Below are 12,871 nucleotides of genomic sequence, written 5' to 3'. Positions count from 1 at the left end.
GAGCTCCTGGAGGTAAAACTCACAAGTGTGTGTACGTGTGTGTGTGCTGTTGCTTCCCTGTTCCTGGGCCTCCCTGGAATTTTGTTTTTTATTTGACAGGTAGAGTTATAGACAGTGAGAGAGACAGAGAGAAAGGTCTTCTTTCCGTTGGTTCACTCCCCAAATGGTCGCTATGGCCGGCGCTGCGCTGAGCCGAAGCCAGAAGCTAGAAGCCAGGAGCTTCCTCCTGGTCTCCCATGTGGGTGCAGGGCCCAAACACTTGGGCCATCCTCCACTGCACTCCCGGGCCACAGCAGAGACCTGAACTGGAAGTGGAGCAACTGGGACTAGAATCGGTGCCCATATGGGATGCCAGCACCGCAGGTAGAGGATTAACCAGTGAGCCAAGGCGCTGCCCCCCCCCCCTAATTTTTACTCTCAAATATGGCATCCCTCTGCCTCCAGCAGTTTATCAGCTGCAGTTTACCTTTCCCTACCCCAGCACTAGTTCCCACAGACGTTTTTACTTGTGGATTTCTTCCCTGGTTAAGTTGTGATTCTGTATATTTACTTGCCTGTCTCCAGTTTTAGGATTGTGGTCTGCCCTGTGACCTCATTTCTGTGATGTTATCTAAATAGGTTTTTAAGTTTTCCAGTTGTTCAGCTTTGCTGAACAATGGTGGATTGGTGACTTCTGCATTCCATATTTCCAGACCAGAAACCAGAAATCCATTGATTAGTTTGTAACCTGACAAATGCTGTCACTTCTGAAATGTAACTGAATCAACAATGTATTTTTGTAAGATTTCTCATTTCATGTGTTACTTGGAAAAAGAAAGCCAAAATGAGCTAAATTTGAACTGGCATAACAAATACAAACAGAGAAAGATATATTTTGCTACCACTTTAAAAATATTTTTATTTCATTTTATTTGAGAATGAGGCAGAGGGGAGGAAAAGCGAGAGAGACAGAGAGGAAGCTCTGCCATCAGCTCGTTTGTTTTGTAAATGCCTGCAATAGCTGAGGCTGAGCCAGGCCAGAGCTGTGAGCTGTGAACTCCATCCAGCTCTTCCACATGGGTGGCAGGAAACCACCTGCGTGAGCCGTCACCTGCTGCCTTCCTGGCTCTGCATTAGCAGGAAGCTGGAATTGAGATTACATCTGGGACTCAGATGCAGGCACTCTGACCTGAGATGCAGTGGTCCCAAATGGTGTCCTAACCACAGGCAAAATGCCCACACGTGAAATGTATTTTAAATGCTATAAGGCCAAGTGTTCTGGTGCCCTAGGTTAAACACCACTTAAGATGCCTGCATCCTGTATTGGAGTGTGGGTTTCAGTTCTGGCTCTTCTGCTTCTTATCCAGCTTCCTGTTAATATTTAACAGTGGAGGCCAGCACCGCAGCTCAATAGGCTAATCATCCGCCTGCGGCACCGGCACATGGGGTTCTAGTCCCGGTCGGGGTGCCGGATTCTGTTCCTGTTGCCCCTCTGCCAGTCCAGCTCTCTGCTGTGGCCCGGGAGTGCAGTGGAGGATGGCCCAAGTGCTTGGGCCCTGCACCTGCATGGGAGACCAGGAGAAGCACCTGGCTCCTGGCTTCGGATCAGCGCGGTGCGCTGGCCACAGCGCGCTGGCCATGGTGGCCATTGGAGGGTGAACCAACGGCAAAGGAAGACCTTTCTCTCTGTCTCTCTCTCTCACTGTCCACTCTGCCTGTCAAAAAAAAAATATTTAACAGTGGAAGGCAGTGGATGATGGCTCAAGTGCTTGGGTCCCTGTCACTCACATGGCAGACCTGGATGGACTGCCAGGCTCCTGACTGTGACCTGGCCAGGCCCTGACTTTTGTGGTCATTTGGGGCATGAACTAGCAGAAGGAAATGATCTCTACCCTGTCTTTCCTTCTCTATCAGTTTGTGTTTCAAGTACATACATACATACATAAATACATACCCTATAGGAAGAATGTCCCAATCAAGCAAGACCAACTAATATTTTGGACTCCATTCTAAGTTTATTTTTCAACTTAAATACTCATTTCTCCTAAGTACAACTTTGTGTGCTTTGACCAATAAACATCTCCTAATTTCTTCCACTCCCATTCTCTGATCGATTACTAGTGTTTTACTCTCTGCTTCTATGAAGTTGATTGTTTTAGATTTCACATGTAAGTGAGAACATAGGGTATTTCATATGCATATGGTATTTGCCTTTCTGTGCTTGGCTTATTTCTTTCCTTTCTTTCTTTTTTTTTTTTTTTTTTTTTTGAAGATTGATTTTATTTATTCGAAAGGCAGAGTTACACAGAGAGAGGATAAGATAGAGAGAGATCTTCCATCTGCTAGTTTACTCCCCAAATGGCTTCAGTGGCCAGGGTGGACCATGCCAGAGCCAGGAGCCAAATGCTCAACAACTTAAAAGACAAAAAAAATTATATAAGCCAAGAAGATAATAATATTCTAGGTAGCAAATATTAATTTCCAATTATGTCAGAACATTCTGGCTTTTGAGGAATACTAGCTGAATCTGCTAGTTCACTCCCCAAATGGCTTCAGTGGCCAGGGTGGACCATGCCAGAGCCAGGAGCCAAATGCTCAACAACTTAAAAGACAAAAAAATTATATAAGCCAAGAAGATAATAATATTCTAGGTAGCAAATATTAATTTCCAATTATGTCAGAACATTCTGGCTTTTGAGGAATACTAGCTGAAAAAGGGTTAAAAGCAGAGCCAGTTTGTATTTTCAAAGCGCTAGGTGGCAGCAAACGCAGGACTGTTTTATTGAACTTGAACATAACACTCAGTCATGAACTGAAAGACTTTGAGATTTGAGCTTGTCTGGGTGGCAAGTCTCTCTCCTTACCTTTGATACTTCAGAATGACTGCTTAAGAGTTGACCCTGATTGGTTGTTCTGCCTTTTATTTTTTACTTAAAATCTTAGTGTTAAATTTCTTTTGAAAAGGAGCATGAAAAACAAAACCAAAATAAAAGATCACCAAGGAATTTGAATTACTCTAAAATTATACTATCAAATCCGAGATTTTATTTTCCCAACCTGAAGCTGATAATGTAGTCACTGTGGAATGCAACCCTTAACCTCCAAAGATATGTTACCCCTTACCTGGTTGAAACACTGATCACTGAAAAGCAGTTGATAGGAATGTTATTTTGTCTTTGATTTGTTGTGCCTTAGGTGCGTGGTTGTTTACTCTGTTAAATAGACTGGGAATTTGTTTGGAAACTTTGTTTACTACTTCGGGTAGGTTCACTTCACAACAAATTAATAAATAACAGTAAAATTTATTTAAAGAACAGAAATAGCTAGCATGTGTTAAGCATGTATTGAGCTCTTTCTGTTTGCCTGGCATTGTATGAAAGCAATTTACATTGAGTTATTTGATTTGATTATTAAACAGAATTCACAATTGATATATTCTGATTCTAGAGCCACACTTTTAACTTTTTCTTTATTTATGAAATTGTGAGATTTAAGTATTTTCAGAATCTGTAGTTAGTAATATAAATTAAGGAAAGCGTCTGGGTACATTAATGGCTGGCAAATTAGAGCTTGCTGTGCTATACCTAAAGGTGTTCAAATGCAAGTGTAGACAACACCATAGGCCAAACCCAGATCAGAAGATAGAATGGCTAAGTTTGAAATACTACAGGTGATGGCAATAAGGCCTTCTTGGTCAGATGAAAACTTCAGCTATTTCATTGGATATGGATAAAGCCCAACATGATGTGAAGTGGAAACTGTAAGTTACAAAATTGTAACTTCCAAAAATGGAAGCTTATAATTTATAGAAAATTTAAAACAATAATACAGATTGTTTATGGATAATGCATATAAAGTAAATGTATAAAAATGGGCATTCATGCATTATAATGATCAACTCCAGTTCTTACTTTTCAAAGAAGAACAGGAGAGGGAATGAGGTTTTATAACCGCAACGATTGGTTCTTTTAAAAGAAATTCAAAACTTCAAAACATACAAAAATTAACATCTATTTAATTTCTCTGGTCTATACTTAAGTATGTTTTAAATTGTTTTTTGTACTTTTCTAATAGTTGAAGTGTTATGTACTTAATAAAATGTATGTAAGATTGAAAAAATTGCAAATATGTGATAAGAGGTAATGTTTGCTTTTTGGTTTGACTCATAGCTGTAGATGTAGATATAGATATAGATATAGATATAGATATAGATATAGATATAGATATAGATCCATATCCAGCCCCAAATAACAATTTAATTTCCTGTAGTCATTCAGGAAAGCTTTGAGTAGAGAGTAGTGCAACTGAGAAAACAAAGGACTTTGCTTGAGCTAAGAGGAAAAGAAAAGACCTATGGCAGAAGGGACACAACTTAACAAAATTGTGGAGGCAAAAATGTATCATACAGCTCATGTTTTGGACAAATGGAAATAATTCAGCATAAGTAGAAGGAAAGGCATGAGTGAAGGAATAAGGAGAGAAGTCAGGAAATTTTTAGGGCCCAGATGATGAAAGCTATGAGATTAGCATATGAGTTTTGACTTGATTCTGTGGACCAGTGATTCTCAATTCCGGATGATCATCAGAATTTACTGGATCATAATCTAGACTTACTGAATTAACATCTCTTGGAAAAGGGACCATGTCACTGTTCTTTAAAGCGCTGTGCCACATCTGTTCTCTTATTTCATTCTCACAGTCTCTGAAAAAGGGAGTTGGTGTGGCTTTCCACTAGGTAAGAAAGAATTACATTCCAAAGTGAGATTAATCATGAGTTAATGGTGTTCATTTTTGACACATCAGAGGTTAGAAATAGTTGCCTCTTCTGTGAAGAGATACCCTGTATCATTTCTGGCCCAGCCGGCTGGAGCAGGTGGAAAAAATACCCAGTCATATGCACCCTTCAATTCAGAGATTGCTGTGAATACTTTTTCCCCTAGGCCCTGCAGTTTTCTATGAGCTGAAAGCCTCTATATAAAATCAGATTGAATTACAAAGCTGTAGGATATGTTCTCGAGATCTGTTCATCATTTTTGACCACAGGAGGCTTTTGAAGGATAATTTTTGCAGTGTAATCTGATAACTTTGTGGGTTTTGTTGTTGTTTGTTTGTTTTTCTTCTTTGATTGAGGGTTGGAGTGGAGCAGGACTAGGGATGGAGAGAGAGGAAAAAGTAAGGAGCTGGTGTTCCAAATAAGAAGTAACCATGGTCCTTACTGAAGTGTGGCTATAGGAATGAATAAGGAAGTGATAGACTTAAGAGAAGCTTAGAAGACATTGTTTACTAAATATGCTCTATCAGAGTGTGTGTGTGTGTATGTGTGTGTTTTCAAAATGAATTTGTGGGATTGGACAAAGAGGCAAAGAAGGCCTAAGAAGAAGGGAGAGCTAATAGGTTCTAAATAACATATGTATATCAGTTGCGTATAGAGGGTATCTTCGGTACTTGTGGTTTTGAATGTATTTCCAGTATTGGTCACCAAAAGCAATGATGCTAATACCTGATTTCATCTTTCTTTAGTTTTAGGTAATATTCTCCTACCCAAAATTATTTCATATTTCCTCCTGTGGGTTTAAGGTCATATACTATCTTACCACCTAGCAGTTAGCAGTTAGCAGTTATGATCCTAACACTGTAAGCAGCAGGGGGAAGAACATTAATGGGAGTTCTATCTTATTTTCTATTATTGATTTTTTAATGCAATATAACTCACTAAGGTGTTTTGGAGTTTAACTATCTACTGTCAAGTTAGTAGAAACTTCTCAGTAGAAAATGTAAGATCCCATGAATAAAATACCAGTATAGAATAAGTCCTGATTCATAAGGATTTCCCAATGGAGGTGAATTATAGGAGTATTTTCTTCCCTAACCACAGGGCAAAAGTTGGATTGTTAAAAGAAGTTATGAAGATTTTCGGGTACTTGATAAACATCTTCATCTTTGTATTTATGACCGAAGATTCTCCCAGCTCTCAGAGCTTCCCCGTTCTGACACCTTGAAGGACAGCCCAGAGGTAAGCACTGTTTATATTACAGAAGTCATTACTGTATGTGAATCAGCAGAAATTTTTGTGTGTATGGTAAATAAAAGCTTATATTGAATATTCAAGATGATTTCTGGGATTACTTAACTGTCCCATAATTGTAAAATTAGTAATGCTGTGTAAGATACTTAGAAGTAAAGTAGGTTTAATACATAATTACATAAGGAAACAAACCTCATGCTGTAATATATGAACAGATGGTATATTTGAGCAGACATTCTCTGAAGATGATATAAAATATGAAAACAAAAGTATTAAAAATCTGTTGACATCACTGATGACCAAGAAAATACATATTAAAGCAATGCTGTTTGATTAATTTATGATGGCAGGACATGTCTTTGCACCTACCTCCAGCCATGCCAAAAATTTTAGTAATAACATAAGATTTAAAAAACTTAAAAAGATAAAAAATATTTTTATTATCGTAAGAAAAATATCAGGGATTCAGAAATTGTGAGGAATCCTTGAAAGTAAATGGGTTAAGATTTTATGTTATTTATGCAGGAGAGAAAAATAACAGCCTAAAATGAACGTACAAGAGAAAGCAGAAGTCAGGAAAACTAGAAATGTTACAGACAAAAACCTAACAAAAAAATTAAGAAGAATAAATAACAGACCTGAGGAAATGTGGTTAATGTCCTGCAGGGAAAGTGAGGCCATCACAGCTGCCAGGTGGGAGTAGATTCTTATAAAATCAAGCAGGGATGTTGCAAATGAAAATATTATTCAAATTAATTCTCATAATAGTAAACCTGAATAACTGGATGCACTATATACAAAATGAACATAGCTGAGGAGGGAGTTAGTGACCTGGAAGACTGAGCCAAGTTATTTGTAAGAATGTAGCCCCTGGGGCCAGCATTGTGGTACAGTGTGTTAAGCCACTGTCTGTGATGCCAGCATTCCTCATGGGCACTGGCTCAAATCAGGCTGCTCTGCTTCTGTCTCTGCTTCCTGCTAATGTGCCTAGGAAAGCAGTGGAAGTTGGCTGTGGTGCTTGGGCCCCTTCCACCCACATGGGAGACCCAGATGGAGTTCCAGTTTCCTGTCTTCAGCTGGCCCAGCCCTCTTGCAGCCATTTGGGGAGTCAGCTAGTGAATGGATGATCTCACTCCCTGTCTCTCCCCACTTCGCTCTAATTCTGCCTTTCAAATAAATATCTTAAAAACAAAACAAACAAAATAATAATACAGCCCCTGAAAGGGATAAACTGTGAAATGATTGTGAGATAATAGTTTGGAATTGTGGAAAATAGAGAAGTTACTACTCATGGAAATTATAGGTGGCAGTAGATGGAAGGAATAATTGAAAATTAATATAAAAATTTCCCTAGAACTAAAGAAAGCAATGTCTCCTGATTCAGTGGTCCATTAAGGACTACTGTATAATGAGTGAAGAGACTCCTAGAAACATTGTAGTGAAATTTGAAGATAGCAACATAGAGGAAACAAATACCAATATTGTTGATAGAGCAAAATGGATATTCTCAAAAGAGTAAAAATTACATTGACATGAGACTTCAGCCACAGTGGAGGCTTGAACAGGTCCTGAGGGTAAGTCATTTAAACTCTAAATTAATTCCAAGACAGTTAAGTAGGTAGTGTGGAGATAAGACCTGTCATGTAATAACTGACATTGTAGGAGGTCTCAGGAGATGTCTTCAAAGCAGATTTCTCAGGACTCTGCTTTGTGGCATAGCAGGTTAAGTTGACGCCTTCAGGGCCACCATCCCATTTGGGCACTGGTTCAATATCTCGCTATTCTACTTCTGATCCAGCTCCCTGCTAATGTGCCTGGGAAAGCAGTGGAAGATGGCCCAGCTAATTGGGCCTTGCAGCCATGTGGGAGACCCAGAGGAAGCTTCTGGCTTCAGCCTGGTTGAAGTGACTATTTGGGGAGTGAACCAGCAGATGAAAGATCTCTTTCTGTCTTTCCCTGTCTCTCAGTAATCCTGGCTTTCAATGAAATAAATAAATATTAACAAAAAATAACTTCTGCAGATTTAAAAAATACAGATTCCTCTGTACTGCAGAAAACATGCAAGTCTATTTGTTTCCCTCCTCTGCCTGTTTGTTTCTTCTCACTCAGATTGTCTAAGAACATGGCTACTACTACTAAGTTCCAGAGTTTTGGCTACTACTACTAAGTTCCAGATTTTTATAGCCAGGTGGCACTGGGACTTATATCATAATTCCTAATTTCTGGATTGACCTGGACTAGTCCAGCTAATATCATATCACATTCCTGGATTGATCAACTTTATTATCATGGTGTAGGGTCATGTATTACCATGGCTGCCACGGCCACAGCTGTATGCATGGAAAATGCGACAGGTCTTAGAGACAAGGCTTTCAGGGAAGCAGGAGAAAGCTGGGTGGAACAGCCACATGTAGATAAGCTGCACTGAGAGAGAGAGAGAGAGAGAGAGAGAGAGAGAGAGAGGCGGTTGTACTGCAATGGCTGAGACTAGACCAGGCTGAAGTCAGGAGCCAGGAGCTTCATGGTGTTGCAGGTGGCAGCTTAACTTGTGCCACAACACCAGCTGCTACTTAGATTTTTCAATACAAAAATAGGTCAAGCAATAAAAACAGAAGCTATGGACTAGTATGACCCCTGATGAAAAGGGGTTAAATGTTTCAGCTCTACATGAGAATGACTGTGTACATACCATTGTTTTCAGTGACAAGCCAGTGAAGTTTCAAAAATGGTGTTAGATTGTTATCTGGAAACAAAAATTTACAACAGAGAGTTCCTGTGCCAGAAAGTGTCATATTTTTCCTCTGGGTTATACTAAATCTTTCTTTCTCTTTAGTCTGTCTCTCAGATGCTTATGGCTTACCTATCACGCCTTTCAGCTATTGCGGGCAACAAGATCAACTGTGGGCCTGCTCTCACCTGGATGGAGGTACCACCACATTCATCTTTTATGAAAGCTTGTTTTCAGATTGTCTACCTAACAAATTTAATATTAACTTAAGTGTAATACCTGTTGAATTTCAGGAATCAAAGAAAATGCAGTTTTTTCTCACCTTCTGGGAGGATAAATATGTGGTATATGAAATATTTTTACCTCAAATCTGTTGATAATCTGGCAAAATAATTTTAATATATTTTATGAGTCTCAATAATTGCTGTCATTTTGATATTTAATGAATTTTTAATTTTTGCAAAGTGTCAAGTTATGTTGCTGTAATAGAGTGCCTGAGGCCAGGTCATTTATAAAGAAAAAAATAATAGGTTGATTTTGGCAATGGTTCTAGAGGCTGAGAAATCCAGGATGATGTTATTGGCATCTTTTCAGCTTCTGCCAAGGGCCTTATGCTGTTTCAGCTCATGGTGGAAAGTGTATGGGGAAGTGGGTGTGTGTGGAAGGCGGAGAACATGAAGGGTGGCCTTGCTTTATAACAGCCAGTGCTAAGGCAGCTGATCCAGTGCTGGAAGAGCAAGAAAGAGCTCATTCACATGAGAAAAGCGTCAGTCCCTTCTTGAGGGTTCCATCCCCAATGCCCAGATACTTCGCTTACCTCCTAGTGCTACCGCATTGCATTGGAGAATTAAGCCTTCACATGAGTTTGGTGGGGGTAAACCACATTCAAACAAACTATAGCACAAAGTGTGATTGTGTGTGTGTGTGTGTGTGTGTGTGTATGTTTCAGTTGAAGTAGTATTTAAAAGCAGAGCCTTTTAAAGGGTCCCATTTAATAGATGGTGCTGATGTTGTATTAGGTATTTTGTCGTAATTTGCCTACGTAGAGCTATGGTTACTCTCTCTTCCCAGTGGAAAGTGGAAGGAATGTAAAATACAAGCTAGGCCAGCTTGCACTGAAAGGATTTTTCTATCACTGCCTTTGTGATATTGGAAAAATTATGTAATCTCATGCGTTACCGAACTTATTTCAATGTTAGCCTCTTTGCCTTTAGTTGATAATAATAATGATAAGTATTTTTAGAATTATAAGAATTAAATCAATTATGCACAGCACAATGACTGGCATTAAATAGATTTTTTTTTTTAAATTTAAGACTTTGGATTATTTTTTCTAAACTGAATTCTCTTTTATGGCTAGGCAGTGAAACATTTGAAAGTCGCATGGCTTTATGTCCTGTGTCATAGTACGTTTTTTCGGTTCCAGATCGATAATAAGGGTAATCACCTTCTAGTTCACGAGGAATCATCCATCAACACTCCTGCAGTCGGTGCTGCTCACGTCATAAAGAGGTACACTGCTCGGGCTCCCGATGAACTGACCTTAGAGGTAAGTGGTAGAGTGCTGTTTGTTACCTGGCCCCTGCTGCTTTTGCAGCCTCATCTTGAAGTGTTTCCATCATTTCCATAAGTAGTGAAAAAATTAAAAACACTGAATTTCTTCCATAGTCCTTTATCTTTCAGCTTGGAATGTCCTCTGTTTTCATTTAAATGGTTGTCAGCTTAAAGGTTTCCTGCTTCTTCCAGGAAGTCATCCTGGATCTTCCTTCCCTCACTCCATACAATATGTACCCTCCCGTCCTGGACTGAGTGTCATTCTGCACTGTTCTCATGGCTCATCCCTGCCAAATCCCTTAATGCTTTTAGTCCTAGTTATGCTTCTGTTTGTCTTGCTGAGCTTCTGGAATGCAAGGTTTATCTTCGTGTTTTTAGTACCAGAAAATAATGGCAACTAATGATACTTCTCTTAGTGTTGTTGAAAGATCAAACTAAAGGGCAGACAAAAGGTGAAATGACAGTTTCTTGCCATCAGACACAAAAGAAGGAAAATTAACTTTCTTTCACTAAAATACATATTTGCTAATGAGAGAGCAAAAGCCGACAGTTGCTCAGTGTAAGAAAGAACAGTATGAATTTTGACTAGAGAGAATTTGAAGTGTTAAAACTAGACTTCCAGGTTCTGTACAGAAGGAAGCGTAGGTCCTGAAAGATGCCATGGCTCCTAGCAAGTATGACTTTGTAAGGATGCTTATTCATGATTTGAAAATTCAGTTGTGAACATAGATTCCTACAGATATTTTAGAAACATTGCTCTGAAGAGGTTAACTGCTTTATGGTAGATATGAAAACTAATATTGTTATGTTTACCATTTATGATTTTTTACAAGTTTATATAAACTCACTAGTTTTTTATGGTTGAGAACATCCGCTCCTTAATGGAAAAATTATATTGCACCATCTGTTGAAAGAATGCAAGTTGTCATCAGATTTTACTCTTAAGAACAGTGCACCTTGGACCTTTTTTTCTGTATGATTAAATAATATGTCAGGTGCTTAGTCCATGCCTTGCTCATAGTGAGCAATCACTGAATATAGTGTTAACAGAAATGGTTATGGTCCTACATATGAGTATTTCAAACTATCGTAAGTGAATCTGATGACTTGGAATGACAACAGTAAAAGAGTATTTAACAGAAGTAATGATGATGCTATGCTGCCTTGCATTAAAAAATCTTATGCTATAGATCTGGCTTCCTGACGCCAGCACAGAATGTGTTACTTGGATCCCACTCTTTGTGCTGCCTAATTTTTTTGTAGATGCAAAATGGTAATATTAATAAGTTATTTTTAAAAGATGGATGTTTTCTCAGAGATTAAAGGAGCATAAAGTAGTAGTTTACCCTTTTATACATTGTAGATTTAAGTTCTAGACACAAAAATGGGTTTAAAATTCAACTAAATTTTGTTTCTACAGGTGGGAGACATCGTTTCTGTTATTGACATGCCCCCCAAAGTGCTAAGCACTTGGTGGCGAGGCAAGCACGGATTCCAGGTAGGCGATGAAAACCTCTGTGTGGGGAAGGTCCAAGGGCAGCTTTCTTCATGCTTCAGAAGTGTTTCTGTTTATGAGATGTACTGGCAATGGGTGTTGTCATCGCAAACTTTATCTGTAATGACAGAGAAATTTAGATAATAATGCCATTAGACTTGGAATTCCTTTTTTGCTACTTTTACAGTTGTTGTCTCCTGCTTCACGTCGTCATGATGGTGTCAACCATGTGAAATCAGTCTCAGACCTGATGGCCATTGTTAGATGATCAGACCTATCAATCTACTTTGCTTTTTAAAATTTTATTTATTGATGTGAGGTGGGGGGAAAAAGAAAGATTAACTTTCCATTTCTTGGCTCACTCCCCAAATGCCTACCACTGCTGGTGCCAGCCAAAGTGGCAAGCCAGGAATGCAATCCAGGTTTCCCACAGGGGTGGCAGGATCCCAATTACTTGAGCCACTGCCACTGTCTTCCAGGGTGTGCATTGGAGGGAAGCTGGAGTCAGGAGCTAGAGCTGTAAGCTGAACCCAGGGACTCCAATGTGAGATGTAGGCACCTCGACCACTAGACCACATGCTTGCTCCCTTGCTTCAATTTTGGTTTTAAATTATGGTTCACATATATTTTCTCTCTAGAATTATGGCAGTTGGTCAATATTTTTCTAAACAAATGCATTATAGCTTAGTGTAAACTGTATATTAATTGTACAACAACAAAATCTAAAGTAGTTTCAGGTCTTTTTAACGTATGTGTCCAAAAAAGACCAAATAGTGGCATCTTTTGTATTGACTGAGCCCTGACTTCCCTGCAGTAAGTGGACTTTCTCTCATCTGTGGAACTATCTATGGAGGAGCCTCTGACAATGCCTTAGAGTTGCCGCCTTAGTGTAGAGCTTAAATTTTTCTGTGGTTTCTTTATGAAAGAATTTCTAAATGCATTGTAAGTAAAATGCTTATACTTGTTAGAAATTTGTTTACTATTATATAAATATTTTGAGCTTTACAGAGGAAGGGACTTCAAAAAGTTCGAGGAAAATATGGATTATCTCTTAATTCCATTTCCCCACCAATTTTGTGAAACTACCTCA

General features: G+C 39.0%; 1 protein-coding gene across 6 annotated transcripts in view; it reads left to right on the top strand.

The window, feature by feature from the left end:
- Window positions 1-12,871, top strand: part of ARHGAP32 (Rho GTPase activating protein 32) — a 318,906-nt gene that overhangs the window by 215,210 nt on the left and 90,825 nt on the right. For all 6 annotated transcript variants that reach the window (XM_070048334.2, XM_070048333.2, XM_089314208.1 and 3 more), the window contains 4 exons: window positions 5,855-5,992; window positions 8,838-8,930; window positions 10,159-10,281; window positions 11,707-11,784. In XM_070048334.2, coding sequence (XP_069904435.1) covers window positions 5,855-5,992; window positions 8,838-8,930; window positions 10,159-10,281; window positions 11,707-11,784 — 432 coding nt within the window. The remainder of the gene's footprint in view (window positions 1-5,854; window positions 5,993-8,837; window positions 8,931-10,158; window positions 10,282-11,706; window positions 11,785-12,871) is intronic.

This window comes from Oryctolagus cuniculus, chromosome 1 (genome assembly GCF_051225735.1).
Source record: "Oryctolagus cuniculus isolate XC-2025 breed Fujian yellow rabbit chromosome 1, ASM5122573v1, whole genome shotgun sequence".
Lineage (NCBI taxonomy): Eukaryota > Metazoa > Chordata > Mammalia > Lagomorpha > Leporidae > Oryctolagus > Oryctolagus cuniculus.
The sequence above is the reverse complement of the archived record's forward strand: the minus strand, read 5'-3'. Positions and strand labels throughout refer to the sequence as shown.